This window comes from Lathamus discolor, chromosome 3, assembly GCF_037157495.1.
Source record: "Lathamus discolor isolate bLatDis1 chromosome 3, bLatDis1.hap1, whole genome shotgun sequence".
NCBI classification, from domain to species: Eukaryota; Metazoa; Chordata; class Aves; order Psittaciformes; family Psittacidae; genus Lathamus; species Lathamus discolor.
Genome location: NC_088886.1, coordinates 42560387 through 42574053, shown reverse-complemented (window position 1 = coordinate 42574053; position 13667 = coordinate 42560387). Strand labels below are relative to the sequence as shown.

Below are 13667 nucleotides of genomic sequence, written 5' to 3'. Positions count from 1 at the left end.
GACTGGTATGTGCACTCATCAATCACCCATGTCAGTCCTGGGTGAAGCACTGAGCAGTGCTCAGGCCCACATCTATTCTAATGCAAAATTTCCTCCTTTTGATAGCTGAACAAAACCAGATACAAGCAGCAGCAGTCAGACCCTGTTTACTGAATCAGTTATTCTGTAGTAAAGCAAAGATAAGACACTTTCCTTAGTTCCCAGATAAGAAAAAAATTAAAGGCAGCTGTTTGTAAACGACATTGCCATGCATGAAGCAACTCCTCCAACAAGAGCTGCCTAACTTCCTGACAAGCAGGGAACAGATCAGGTTACAGCTGTTTATTAGTATACAGATAGCAATCAAACCACAAAAATCTTCTTGAGAGTGGGAATGGCTGGAGTCATGGCACAGGCTGGGTCTTGCTTGAATGCACAGACTGGATGGCCCTGCTATAAACTGTCATCAGGGCTGTGCAGCTGAGAGCAGGACACAATTAACATCAGCTGTTTAAGTGAGAAAGTTTACTCAGCTTCTGCCTTTTTGTAGCCTTGCCCTCTGTCTCTCAAACTTGTATCTAGAGAAAAGCATGCTGTTCTTAAGCTGCTGTTTAACAACTCCAGCTGTTTAAAGCAAAGTGGTCAGACACAGCACTAGGCACTGTTAAAATCCATTTTCTGACAGCTAATCAATCCATCAGTGAAATTCAGCAGGTAACATCTGCAATAACAGACTAGTTAGTCTAGTGTCTAATAACACTTAGATAATAATAATAGTGTCTAATAACATTAGTGTCTAATAACACTTAGACTAGTCTTTGCTTTAAAAAAAGAGACAAAGTGGAGCTGGAACTGGGAACTGGAGCCATCCTGAAGATGCATAAATGTCCATGCCTGCACCATGGTTCCTGCTGTCAGCAGATGCTACCACCCTGATTAGTCAGTTCATTTGAAAAAGCTGCCCTGCAGCTTCACATCTGGCCCTATGTCCAGATACTAGTCATGTAAAATTCTCTAAACAGAAACATAGACCACGTAACCCTGGAAAAGGAAGAAAACATCCTTTTCAAAGATCCCTCTTCTGTCTGACCAAGCGACTTAAACTCCACACTTGAGAGACGTATAGCACCCCGACTTCCACTACTCAGTCCTTCAAGTCATGCAATAGCACCAAAAACTTCTGTCCTACTTGTGATACGAGACACCATGACATGGATGCATATTTAATAGAACCATAGAATCATAGAATAGTTAGGGTTGGAAAGGACCTCAAGATCATCTAGTTCCAACCCCCCTGCCATGGACAGGGACACCTCACACTAAACCATCCCACACAAGGCTCCATCCAACCTGGCCTTGAACACAACACTCACAACCTCCCTGGGCAACCCATTCCAGAATTTCCTCCTTATATCCAATCTAAACTTCCCCTGTTTAAGTTTTAACCCATTACCCCTTGTCCTGTCACTACAGTCCCTGACGAAGAGTCTCTTCCCAGCATCCCTATAGGCCCCCTTCAGGTACTGGAAGGCTGCTATGAGGTCTCCACACAGCCTTCTCTTCTCCAGGCTGAAGAGCCCCAACTTCCTCAGCCTGTCTTCATACGGGAGGTGCTCCAGTCCCCTGATCATTCTTGTGAGCCTCCTCTGGACTTGTTCCAGCAGTTCCATGTCCTTTTTATGTTGAGGACACCAGAACTGCACACAATACTCCAGGTGAGGTCTCACGAGAGCAGAGGAGATCACCTCCTTCGACCTCCTGGTCACGCTCCTTTTGATGCAACGCAGGATACGGTTGGCTTTCTGGGCTGCGAGCGCACACTGCCGGCTCATGTTCATTTTCTCATCGACCAGCACCCCCAAGTCCTTCTCTGCAGGGCCGCTCTGAATCTCTTCTTTGCCCAGTCTGTAGCTGTGCCTGGAATTGCTCCAGCCCAGGTGTAGGACCTTGCACCTGTCATGGTTAAAGATGCTTTTAACATCAAACACTTGACCCAGCGATTTCCGTTGCTTAAGTTTATGGGCCTGGTTCTGATCTAACGGGTACAATTGCTTTACAGTGATGTAAAATAGAATTGGTAAACCGCTTACAGAATAGCCTAAGGCAACACATTGCTGTATTAGTTTCATGTGAACTACAAAACTAATAGAAAAAAAAATCCAATTCTATCAGATACTGATTATTTTCTGCACAGATGATTTCATCAAGAACCCCTAACGGACTCATTCAGTACATTAACACTTAGACCCACAGTCACATAATTAATTGTCAGAGGAATGGCATTTAAATGCCAAACGTATTTTTGTTTCACATTTTTCTGCTTTTTCCCCTTACAGTTTGCCTTAATTACAAATACTGCCTATGTCAGCTTTAACAAACATGCCTGCAGTTACACTGCAAAAATCAGTACCATCATCACAAAGAAATACCCACACCCTTGCCTTTTTCTTTTCCCCCGTGTCTATTTTCTAAAGAAATACAGAGTGGATTGATAGATTTGCCACTTGTCTAAGAAGAAACCCTGGAATATCTTCAACAGCCAGACCATAAAAGCTGGTGAGTCAACAACTAAAATAAAGAGGGTTTCTTCAGAACTGACCTATACATTCAAATGGAATGTTTTAAGCCAAGGAACAGTTCTACTGCTTAACCTTGAGCTATTAAGGAAATTGTCTGTAATTAGTACTCCATTACAAAAATAGTCATGCATTTTAAAAGAAATTATACAGTAATCCACAGTATCTTTAATTTCGGTTCAAACTGAAGCAGAACGAAATAATCAAATATGCCAGCTGTATAATTTGTCAATAACTTCAATATTTCAATAATTAGTAGGCACCTAAGCTTCTGCAGTCTCAGTGCTGAGTCGGTACCATTACTATTAAAATCTTATATTAAAAAAGGCATGCACACATACTGAGAACACGAAGACAGATTATGCTGATCATCAAATGAAAGATTTACTGTTTCCTTAGAGGACTTCTCATTTCTTTGTTGTTCATTTGTTTGTTTTTCCTTCTGCAAAATGTAAATTAAACTCTAGCTCCCGATTTAAAAGCGGAAACAAAACAAAACAAAACAAAAAAGAGTGGAATGAATCCACCTCAAGGAAATACTCCAGAAGCAGTTCGATTAAACCACCTAAAGCAACTTGTGGAATCAGGCTGTGCTTGCAGACACGTACTCCTTGATGATTAACTGCCATTTATTCTCTAGAGCTACAACATTCCCACACATACAGACACACATTCCTGCTACTCATCTGTTTGGTCAAGTTGTGTTTTGTGCTGGAAAGAAACACCCTCTACGTATAAATTAAGAGGGAACAAAAATACTCTTCACCTTCAGACTTCTCTGGCCTTGCAAGTGGTCCCTCAAAAATTAAGAAAAACTGACATCATGAATGAAAACAAAAATGCCTTTATTACAACCATACTTACTCTTCATGACAAGGGAATTCACTTGAGCAGTGTGTCAAGTAATTTGTATTTTGGACTAGCAGCTCTACACAAATAGAAAGATACTGGTTTTGATTACACAATGTAATAGTGTTAATTCAACAAACAAAACCCTTGTCCATGAAGAGACTAAGTCACTTTTGCTTAAGTAAGCAACAGTGAGGGAAAAAGCCAAGAACTTGCACATAAATCATGACTTTTCAGAACACGGCACCAACATTAAGAAAACTTTGAGAAATAATCTGTTGGTTTAGATCAGGAATGTGTTTCACACAAAACCTCCCTGACTCATATACCCCTGGTGGTCATTCCACTGTACCTTTACACTGCAACTTACAGCATCAAATGCTGATGATACAGGTCACAACTGGTTTACCATTTCTTGTTTTTAATTAGAAATATGTTGCAGAGTCAAAGTTGCAGTGATCTTATCCAACCCCACCGCATTATCTCAGAGAGAAGCAATGTCACATTCACCACTGTGGTCTACCTTAACTGCCTAATTATTCTGTCCACCTAAGGAAAGAAAGAAAAAAAAACCTGACCAAAAAAAAAAAAAAAAAAGAACCAAACCAAACACCTTTTTTTTTTTATTATTATTTTGCAACAGAGATTGGCATTGTGCAGCCTCTAAACCAGGTGCTATGAAGAACTCAGACTGCCAACTCTAGTAGTCTTCAGGGATGTGTATTTTCAAAGTTAAAAATATGGAAGAATGACTGCTGTTTTGCACCACCAAGGCACATTTGATTACTTTTAGCAAATTTCCAAACACACACCTAGCCCACCACACACTGTTTTGTTTGTCACTCACCATTTATTTCAAAGGTGGACCCTAAAGGTATCTACATGAGTGATACCCTCTGAAGGGGTGTACGCTGATGCTACATGCATTCCAAAAGAGCCCCCAGGGAGTCAGGGTGATGATGCACCAGAATACAATTAGCCCAGATGCTGTGGCCTGCTGTGTTGGGTCCTGGGTACATCACTCTGCCTTAACTCTTCATCTGTAAGGGGAGGTGGCAGCTACTTCATACAGTCCTCACGTAACCGGCATGAAACTCCTAAGTGTTCTAGAGGAGGTTTTTCCCCAGCACAAGTTTATGTAGCAGCTTTAGATACTGCAGTGACAAGATGGGACAAAAGTTGCATCAGAGAAAAAGCATGAAAATTTGGCAGAGAAACAGAAGCAGCCATACAGTGCTGTACTTATGGCCTCTCCTCCACCAAGCAGGCCAACATGCCTTTTAGTACTTCTAATAAGTATGTCAAGATGGTTGAATGACCAAATTCCCTTGTTTGCACACAGGTGCCTCAAAAGGAAAGGCCTATCAATCACTGTCACTCACAGCAACCATTCTGGCAGAGCCCAAAGAAGTCAACAGAAATGGCTGTATGTGCTGTATCTCCAGGTCCTTGCACAGCTAGACCGGTCAGCAATTACTTCCTAAAGCGCTTGTGACCAGCATCTGACAGATACCAGGGTAGAGGAAAGCCTGTTGCTCCCAGTGCCTGCCGCACTGGCTCTGGAAACCCTCTACAAACCCTCTCCCAACCCATCCTCCTCACCCTCACATTCTGGAAGCACAGAGACAGAAATGAACCACAGGGCCCACCTCAAAACCTGCCTGTTTGCCACCGTTACAAACCTGTGGCCCCAGCGCCTCAGCGCAGCCACAATCCAGCTGGCCCAGTCCCCACAGCCGCTCTGGGGAACAGACTTAAAGGCAGTGAAGCCATTTCCCGTGCCAACAGCTGACTAATAAAACATTTTAGGTGGGAACATCATTTGCATCTGTTGCCAAGAGCAGTGTCTGCTTCTAGCACAATGACAGATGTCTTTTCCGCTTGCTCTCTTGTATGTCCTGGACTACATTACACGATAAGCAACATGCATGCAGCAAGTACAGTGCAACAGAAAGATTTTAACGCTGTTCTTTTAAGACAGAAGCTTTTGTGTCTTCACCATACAGGAGTCAGTGTTTCAAAGCTCAATGATGCTCTTCTCTGGTATTGCTTGAAACACAAACCTGCAGAAAAGGAGCACAGGAGGGATTTCAGCATATAGTTTGCCACAGGGCCCCTCTGGCTGCTCACTGTTCAAGTAACCACTCCTGTGCAACAGCCCATTCTCTTGCCCTAACTTTTCCAAGCCTTTCTGTGTTAAGCAGCAAAGCCTTATTCAGAAATATAGATGCAGTTTGGCAGTCGGTTTCAGATACTCTTGTTACAACTTATTTCTGAAGCAAGCAGTAACATTAATGGACCACTTTAAAACCTGACATGTAAATTATGTCTTTGCCTGCTGCTTTACATCAAGTTGTACAAAGTATCAAGAGACTAGAAATGAAAACCCAGATTTCTAGAACTGGAAGCAAATTAAGTTCTGCCCTTCAAGTAACACAGCACAGACTCAGGGAAAACATTTAAGGGTTAAAACTGGAATAAAAACAACACAGCAGGCAGTGGCTGGGGTCACGAAACTACTCAAGGAGTGGTTTCAACTCAGAGCCTTCTACAATTCAGGCTTCTCACGTTTAAACTAAGATCTAAGATCTTCCTGTGTGAACATCTATATATAAATGTACCAGTGCTTCCTAGCACTGCAATTTGTGTAGCATATTGATTAATTATACAGATGTAGCTGTCTATTTTGGGTTTGCTGAATCGTATAGTGCTGTCTGGACTACACGCTAGACTTTTCACACCTTTGAACACCAGCAGGATTAAAGAAAAATCCTTGCCATGCTAGCTATTATTTGTGTCAGCTTGAGGTCCCGCATCTCAAGCATGAGGTTGAAAAAGATGCATTATTTTATTAGATATGTTTAAGAAATCTTAACTGTGATTGCAGTAACTGATTTCCAAAGGAGCCTGAACTTGCAATATCACTGCCCTGAAGACAGAAGCTCAACTATTTACCCAAACTATCCTCCTAGGCTGCACCACCAAGGGACAGTGAACACTGATCAGTAATGCTCACACTCCCCTAACAGACCACGAACCACATCACATACCACAACCTTCAGAGAAATCCTCTGAATGACCAAAAGCAGCAAAACATTCAGAAAACTCAGAATAAGAAATTCATTGAGTGGAGTCTGGTCTCCATCAGCACCCTTTTTTATTTTAGTTATTTAATTTTTTTTACACTAGTTATCAACCAAGTTAGCAGTTTTTCTACCAAAATGAGAACTTGCTTTTCTCAAAATAAAAAAAAATAAAAAAATAGGAGGTTCCTCATGCACACCAGAAGAAAATTAATCTCGGTATTAAAAATAACTTGATTACACTCTTGAGTAAACAAGCCAAGAAATTAAACTATTTTGGGTTTCATGTGGTAATAATCTAGAGGGATGAAATGCCTTTGTATGAAATACAGTTTCTAAACCAGCATTACAGCAAGAAATACTTTCTGGTATATAGCTGTGCATACATGTTCCTGGACACCTCTCTGAGGGAATTTCCTGTATATACATTCTTTTATTTACGTGCTGAAGATAAAATTTCCCTCTGTCTTTTGAATCCTTTTAGTTAAAGTGACTACAAAACACAACAAGCCAACAAGCCTCTACGGGACAGGAAGGAGCACTGAAGCCTCCAGCTGACTTTTGCATGAAGTAGCATGCATCATCAGCGTTTGCTACAGTTCAGAGAAGAAGCGACTGACGGTATGCTTTTCCCAGCCTTGGAAAAACACGTTCATCAACACCTTGCCTCGCGGAAGGGGAAGAAAAGGGGGAGGGAGGGGGGGCAGGACGGGGAAGAAGGGAAAAAGTCATGGACATTCAGCTCCCATTATTCTATGTATTTTCTTCCCCAAGGGGATTACGCATCTACGACCCACCTCGGCAGTTAAACCACCTTCAGCCAAGAGGTTCCTCCCGACGGCAGCCGGGGAGCCCTGCTCCCGCCGGCGCCGCAGCCCCTTCCCGCACCGCCGGGCCCGCTCCCGCGCAGCATTTTTAAGTGCGTGGTGGAGGAAGCGATCGGGGTTAAAAATAACCGGGAAACCGGCGGCTCCCGGCCACCGCACCCGAGACGGGAGGGTTTTCCCTTCCTGGCGGATGTTAGCGACCCGGGAGGCACAAAACCGCCGGTACCGCCCGGCCGGCAGCGCATCCCCGCCGCCGCCGCCACCCTCACTGCTCCCGAACGCACCTCCCACAGGCGGCCGCGACGCGGTACTCCACCACCGCACCCCCGACCCCTGCGTCGCGCCTCACCTGCGGGGCCCGGGCCCTGCCCGGGGTGCCTCTCAGCCGCCGCCAGCAGCGCCAGGACCAGCAACAGCAGCGGCAGGAGGAGGCGCGGCGACCGGGCTCCGCTCCACGCCATCTTCCCCCTCCGCACCCGCCTGCCTGCCGCCGCTCCCCGCGCCACCACCCCCCGAGAGGAGGGGTGGGGGAAAGGAGGCGGGGGATGGAAAACGAGGGGGGAAAACCCGGTGCTGGGCAGCCTCCTCACTCGCGCTGCCGCTCCTCCTCCGCAGCGGGCAGGAGCAAAGGGCGCTGCCGCCCGCCCCAGGCTTTATACGGTGGTGGGAGGACCCGGGCAGCGAGGGCACCCGGCGGCGCAACAGGAGCCCCTTGCGGCGCTGCTCCCGGTACACGCTGCCGCCGCCGCCGCCGGGGGAGGGACCAGCGGCCAAGCCCCGCCTCGGTCTTCGTCGCCCCGGACGCCGCCGTAGGTGCGCGGAGCTACACACGCTCCCGCGCCTCCGCGGGGATGGAACGGAGCGGGTCAGCGCTCAGTTCTGGGGCGGGTCGTGTCTGTCTTGCCCATCGCGGTGCCTCTACTTTCGGTACCTGTCGGAGCGAGGGGCCGTGGTGGCCTTTCCGACCCGCTGCTGGAAACACTCCCGACGTGCTGGCTATGTGGGGAATACTTGCCTAAGCCTGCAAGCGTTTTGTCAGTGGTTCCGTTGCCCACCATTATGTCCTGATAAACATATTCCTGAAAAATGTTGTTCGGGAGATTGTGGGCAGCTGAAGCCATTAGTGCATTCTTTGATTCTAGGGGCCAGCAGAAACAATCTGACCCTTTCGCATATGGGGGTAGCACTGATGGTGTCAGGAGCACACTGTACATCCACAGTGCTTGTGGACGACTTGCCTGTCAAACACTCCTTAGTTGGCAGATTTCCATAAAAGAAACAGTTCGTTTGCCTAATCTCAACACACAAAGCTGTTACACTTTTATCATTAAAGAAACACCCAATGAATCACCAAATTATGGAAGACAAGCCCTAAGATACTGATGATGAAGTGTACTGGCCCACCTCCACTCTTACTGCAATACAAGGTATATTAAAAATAAAAAATAGCATAAACAATAGCTTAGATGCTTAGAAGTCATATAAAATTATAAAAGCAGATGGCGAGTTATTGGAATCTCTGTGGATTTACACCTTGGAAATATTATTTGAGGACCAAGGGCATAATCCAAAACAAAAATTAGTGCTGAAAGCAGGATTCATGTATTTTGAGATCCACCTATATAATCGTCAAATAGACACCTCATTTTTTATCCTAAATGTCTCTATGGGCCTAACAGATGTGCTTTTTTGGAGTCACAGAGGAAAGAAAAAAGGGGAAAAGAAGGCAAAATTTGATGTTGGCTACTGCAACCATAAGAACTCCATGCTTTTGTTTGGAATCCAGAGTAGAAATCAGAGCCTGCATTATGTGCCCACATGCTTTCACAGCTAATTGAGAAAGCTCATTCTTTCTGGACCAAGCAGCACGCGCAGCAGCGATGAAGGTAAAGCAAACCAAAGAAAAGGACTGAGTCCTCAGTGCGAAGGAGCTCCTACAACCAAGAAGGACTGTGAAAGCAGGACTTGGGAAATACTGAAAATGTAATTATGCAATGATGAAGCTGCAGTTGCTAACTATAGGAGAAACAGAAAAGACCCTCCAGTTCTTGCACAGTTACTCATGACCTACTTTCTCCTGTTCCCTCTGTCAGGTGTGCAGGGATTCACCAGAGAAGAAATATTTTTTGATCATAGACAGGATGTCCACGTGTATGCACACATCCATGAATGGCCTCTGCTCACTCTTCCAAGAACCAGCACTATGACTGCTGCTGATCAACTTACATAGGTACATAGACTGCATTAGCTGAAAGCGAGCAGTGCCATGACTGGACAATACTGCAAGTACTTCTTCTACTATATTTATTTATTTATTTATTTATTTATTCTTATTTTTTAACAAGTTGAAGAAATGGTGACTATGAAAAACAAAGATGGAAAGAATAGTTACTAAATCACAGCTGTAGTTTTCAGATAGCAAACAGGTAAACAAGCATTTCAAAAGAGATCTGCAACAGAACAAACCTCACCTCAGATCCAGAACAGCTTAACAGTAACACTTGAAGATATAAAGAAAGTGTAATTACAAGGCTGAAAAAAAAATCTTATTGAGGAGGAATTAAATCACAAGAGACATGCAGAGCACAGTTACTACCATCAACTATGAAAGAAATGACAGATTTCTTCAATAAAGTCTGAGGGGAAAAAGACAGGACCGTTTGGCACCATTGCAGAATGCCATGGTGATGATGTCATGGCTCCCACAGACAGGACAGGAAGCAGATGAAGCTTCAGCCCTGCAAATTTAGTGTAAATCAGCTGAGTATCACGCACATACACAGAGCCCTGAGAAATCACAGACCAACACCTCAACTCTGTCATAAGCAGCTAGTTTCACCGGACACTAATACAGAGGTCCTGAAACAGCCCTGTTAGGTGGAAACCAACAAGCATAAAGAAGAGCGAGCATCTGAGAGAAACCGTAAGAGACATTTTATTATCAAAAAGTACATGTAAGCAGCAATGACAAATGAAAAGCGTTAGTGAAGGAGGGCTGTAAATACACAATAATGAAAGAAAAGGAAATAGCTAGCAAAGATAGATTTCTAATGCATGAGGGAAACGGGTTGAGAGAACTGTGATCCAAATGCAGCTCGTACCTGTAAGTGCGAGCCCAGACTTTGACTAGAAATTTTTACATTTTGTAATTTTTCTTGATCTTTTCAAGGCTAATGTCATTTTCAGCTCTTCTTAGAAAATGCAGGCTTTGCTCCCAGAGAGAAAGCTGAAAGTTACCCTGAAACACTGCTTTCAAAGTGACAGATGTGGCCAAAACATCTCCTATCCCCAGAGGCTTTAGTCAAACATTGGCCGATGGAAGGGAAAATGCTTGTGAAACTTCAGAGCAGAGCAACGCCAGCTGTGCAGTGCCCAAGGGCTCTGTCTTGCCCTCCCTCCACAGGCACTTGGGTTAGAAAAGCTACTTTTGTCCAGAAATATCAACTTCAAGGCCTGAACTGGCAACTGGTGGTTAGCAGAGACTTCAGCACTCCTAATACTGTTGCAGGCTGCTTCAGTACTTAAAACTGTTCTAGAGTACTGAACACTTAAATCTCTGAACTGCTAAGTAGGAACACACCCTCAAATCAAAATAATTTTAAAGAATAACACAGTGTGTAATGTAACATGCAAGTATGCTCATATGCTACAGAGGTCTCCTCCAGAGGCAATTCCTACAAATATCCCAAAAAAGTCTCATGTTCTTGCTGTTATCACTGTTCACTCCTTTGACTTTTGACGTTATCAACCCTTCTTCCTTTGCCTTTGCAACAAGGCAATTTCTTCATGAAAGATAAATCACTTTGGTTAAATAGGCATGGAGGAGAGAATTGAGCTCATTACTATTAGTTATGGGGCTTTTAACACTGGAGCCCAAGGGGTTTTCTTGTTCTGAAAATCCAGCAATAGTGAGCAAAACCAGAAAGGGAGCAACTGGTAGCAGTTACCACTTCAGAAAGTCACTGTGAACAGTAATTTCTAACCTCTGTGCTGGTTTTGGCTGGGATAGGGTTAATTTTCTTCATAGTATCTGGTATGGGGCTATGTTTTGGATTTATGCTGAAAGCAGTGTAGAGAATAAAGGGACGCTTTAACTATTGCTGAGCAGTACTTACACAGAGCCAAGGCCTCTTCTGCTTTGCATGCCACTCCATCAGTGAGTAGGCTGGGGGTGCACAAGAAGGTGGGAGGGATCACAACCAGGACAGCAGACCCCAACTGACCAAAGGGATATCCCGTACCTTATGACATTACGTTCAGCATATACAACTGGGGGAAGGAAGGGGACACAAACATACACACTTGTTGGGAGTGATGGCATTTGTCTTCCCAGTAACTGTTACGTGTGATGGAGCCCTGCTCTCCCTGAGATTGTTGAACACCTGCCTGCCGACAGGAAGTGGTGAATGAATTCCTTGTTTTTCTGCAAATTTCCTGCTCTGTTTGTGTGCACAGCTTCTGCTTTATCTATTAAACTGTCTTTATCTCAACCCATAAGTTTTCTCAATTTTTACTGATTCGCTCCCTCATCCCAAAGTAGGGGAGAATGAGTGAGCAGCTGTGTGATACTTAGTTGTCAGCTGGGGTTAAACCACAACAACCCCACAATCAGGTTCCAGATTAATTTTTTAATATTTTTTTCAGAATCAGTGCATTTTCAACAGAACAGCAATAATACCTGGAATTCAGCTAGCAGATATTTGGGCAAAATTCTACAGGACCTTTGCAGGAGATAACAGCTTCCTGAACTGTTAGTAATCCCCATTCCCTCAGTGCCTTTTGCTCAGATGTCTGAACAATTCTTTTACAGTCTCAGCAACCCCATCTGTATCTGACCATCCCTATCTCCTTTTCCCCATCTCCTAATTGCCTGTCAGAATTCATCATGGGGTTGGCAATGCCCATCTTCCCCAAACCACAAATAATTTTATATTTCAAAATGCATAGCTAGCACCACATGGAATGGAAACAGATGAGGTTCATTACATCGCCAGCCTGTCACTGCAGCCAGAGGCAGGTAAGTCCTGTCATAGGAAGCTGCCTTCTATAAACTACAGAAGCTTCTTATAAGAGAGCTTTTTCTCATCCTCTAACTACTCTTCATTTCACTGTATTTAAAAAAAACACAGTCTGTTCTCCTGCTGTGCTGTGTCTGTCCTTGAACTCATCTCACCTTGCATCTGGAGCCCCACTAAAGTACTTTTTCCACAGATGCTAAAATGGAGCAGTGTTGGGCACACAAGCTTACTTCCCTAATCTTACAATCATAGAATCATAGAATAGTTAGGGTTGGAAGGGACCTTAAAGATCATACTGAAATTGTTCATTAGACAGAAATAAAAACAAAAGAAAAATAACAGCATTGGTCTGTGGAAAGCCATGGGACAAAAGGAATTGTCAACAATTTAACAGCAGCAGTATTCCTAAAATAAAACAAAACAAAATAAAATAAAATAAATAAAATAAAATAAAATAAAATAAAATAAAATAAAATAAAATAAAATAAAATAAAATAAATAAAGTAAAATAAAAACAATACTCATGCAAGTATCCTAAGTCCTTTACTTCAATACAGATAATAAACATTTTTCTAACAAACAATTAATTTTACATATAATGACCAAAAGTCTGGGTTGTCTGGACAAAAGTCAGTCATTCTCCATATATTTTCAATAGCAGCAGTCATTAGTCATTTGTTACAAAGAACAAATTAATTCCTCTCGCATTCTATTAGCTTTTCCTCTTAAATATCTTTCTAGTGTCATAAAGTTTGTTACAGGGATAATTCCATAGCCATTCATTTCACTTCCTGGGTCAAGTGCATACAAACTATAGAACTAAATGGAAGGTCTGGCTTTTTTTGTTACATCATTGATATAATTTACTGTATCAAAGTAGCTAGCTGAGTTCATCATTAGATTAGTGAGACACTTTGGGGTATGTCATACCTATTTTTCCAGTTTAATTATTTACTTTCTGTAATTTCTAAAAAGAAAATATTAGTTTTGAATTATAAATTAAATACATACCAGTATTTTACATAAGCCAAGGCTAGCTAAAAATAGATGTTTGTTATTATAGAATAATGCCAATGAAATTAATATTCTTAAGTAGCAGAATTTTTTAATCCCTTTGCAGTCATGGGAAAAGAGGTTCTTCAGATATATTTTATTTAGATGCTTGTGGCTCTTTTAATTTGACAAGTCAAGAAAACACTAGACTTAAACTAGAATTAAAAAAAAAAACAACAGAAAATAAGATTTTTTTTTTTTTTCATTTTTTGCTGAAGTACAGCAATATGAATGGGAAGGCCCATCTGGCAATAATATAGCTTTTAACTGTGCATCACATTC

The 13667-nt window shown here is 42.9% G+C and overlaps 1 protein-coding gene across 2 annotated transcripts in view; it reads right to left on the bottom strand.

Moving 5' to 3' along the window:
- Positions 1–8020, bottom strand: part of PLOD2 (procollagen-lysine,2-oxoglutarate 5-dioxygenase 2) — a 59793-nt gene extending 51773 nt beyond the window's left edge. The window contains exon 1 of one of the 2 annotated variants that reach the window (XM_065674901.1): positions 7664–8020. In XM_065674901.1, the coding sequence (XP_065530973.1) occupies positions 7664–7775 (112 nt within the window). In that variant the 5' untranslated portion in view covers positions 7776–8020. The remainder of the gene's footprint in view (positions 1–7663) is intronic. The other variant, XM_065674902.1, reaches the window with a different exon arrangement.
- Positions 8021–13667: the final 5647 nt, after the last annotated feature.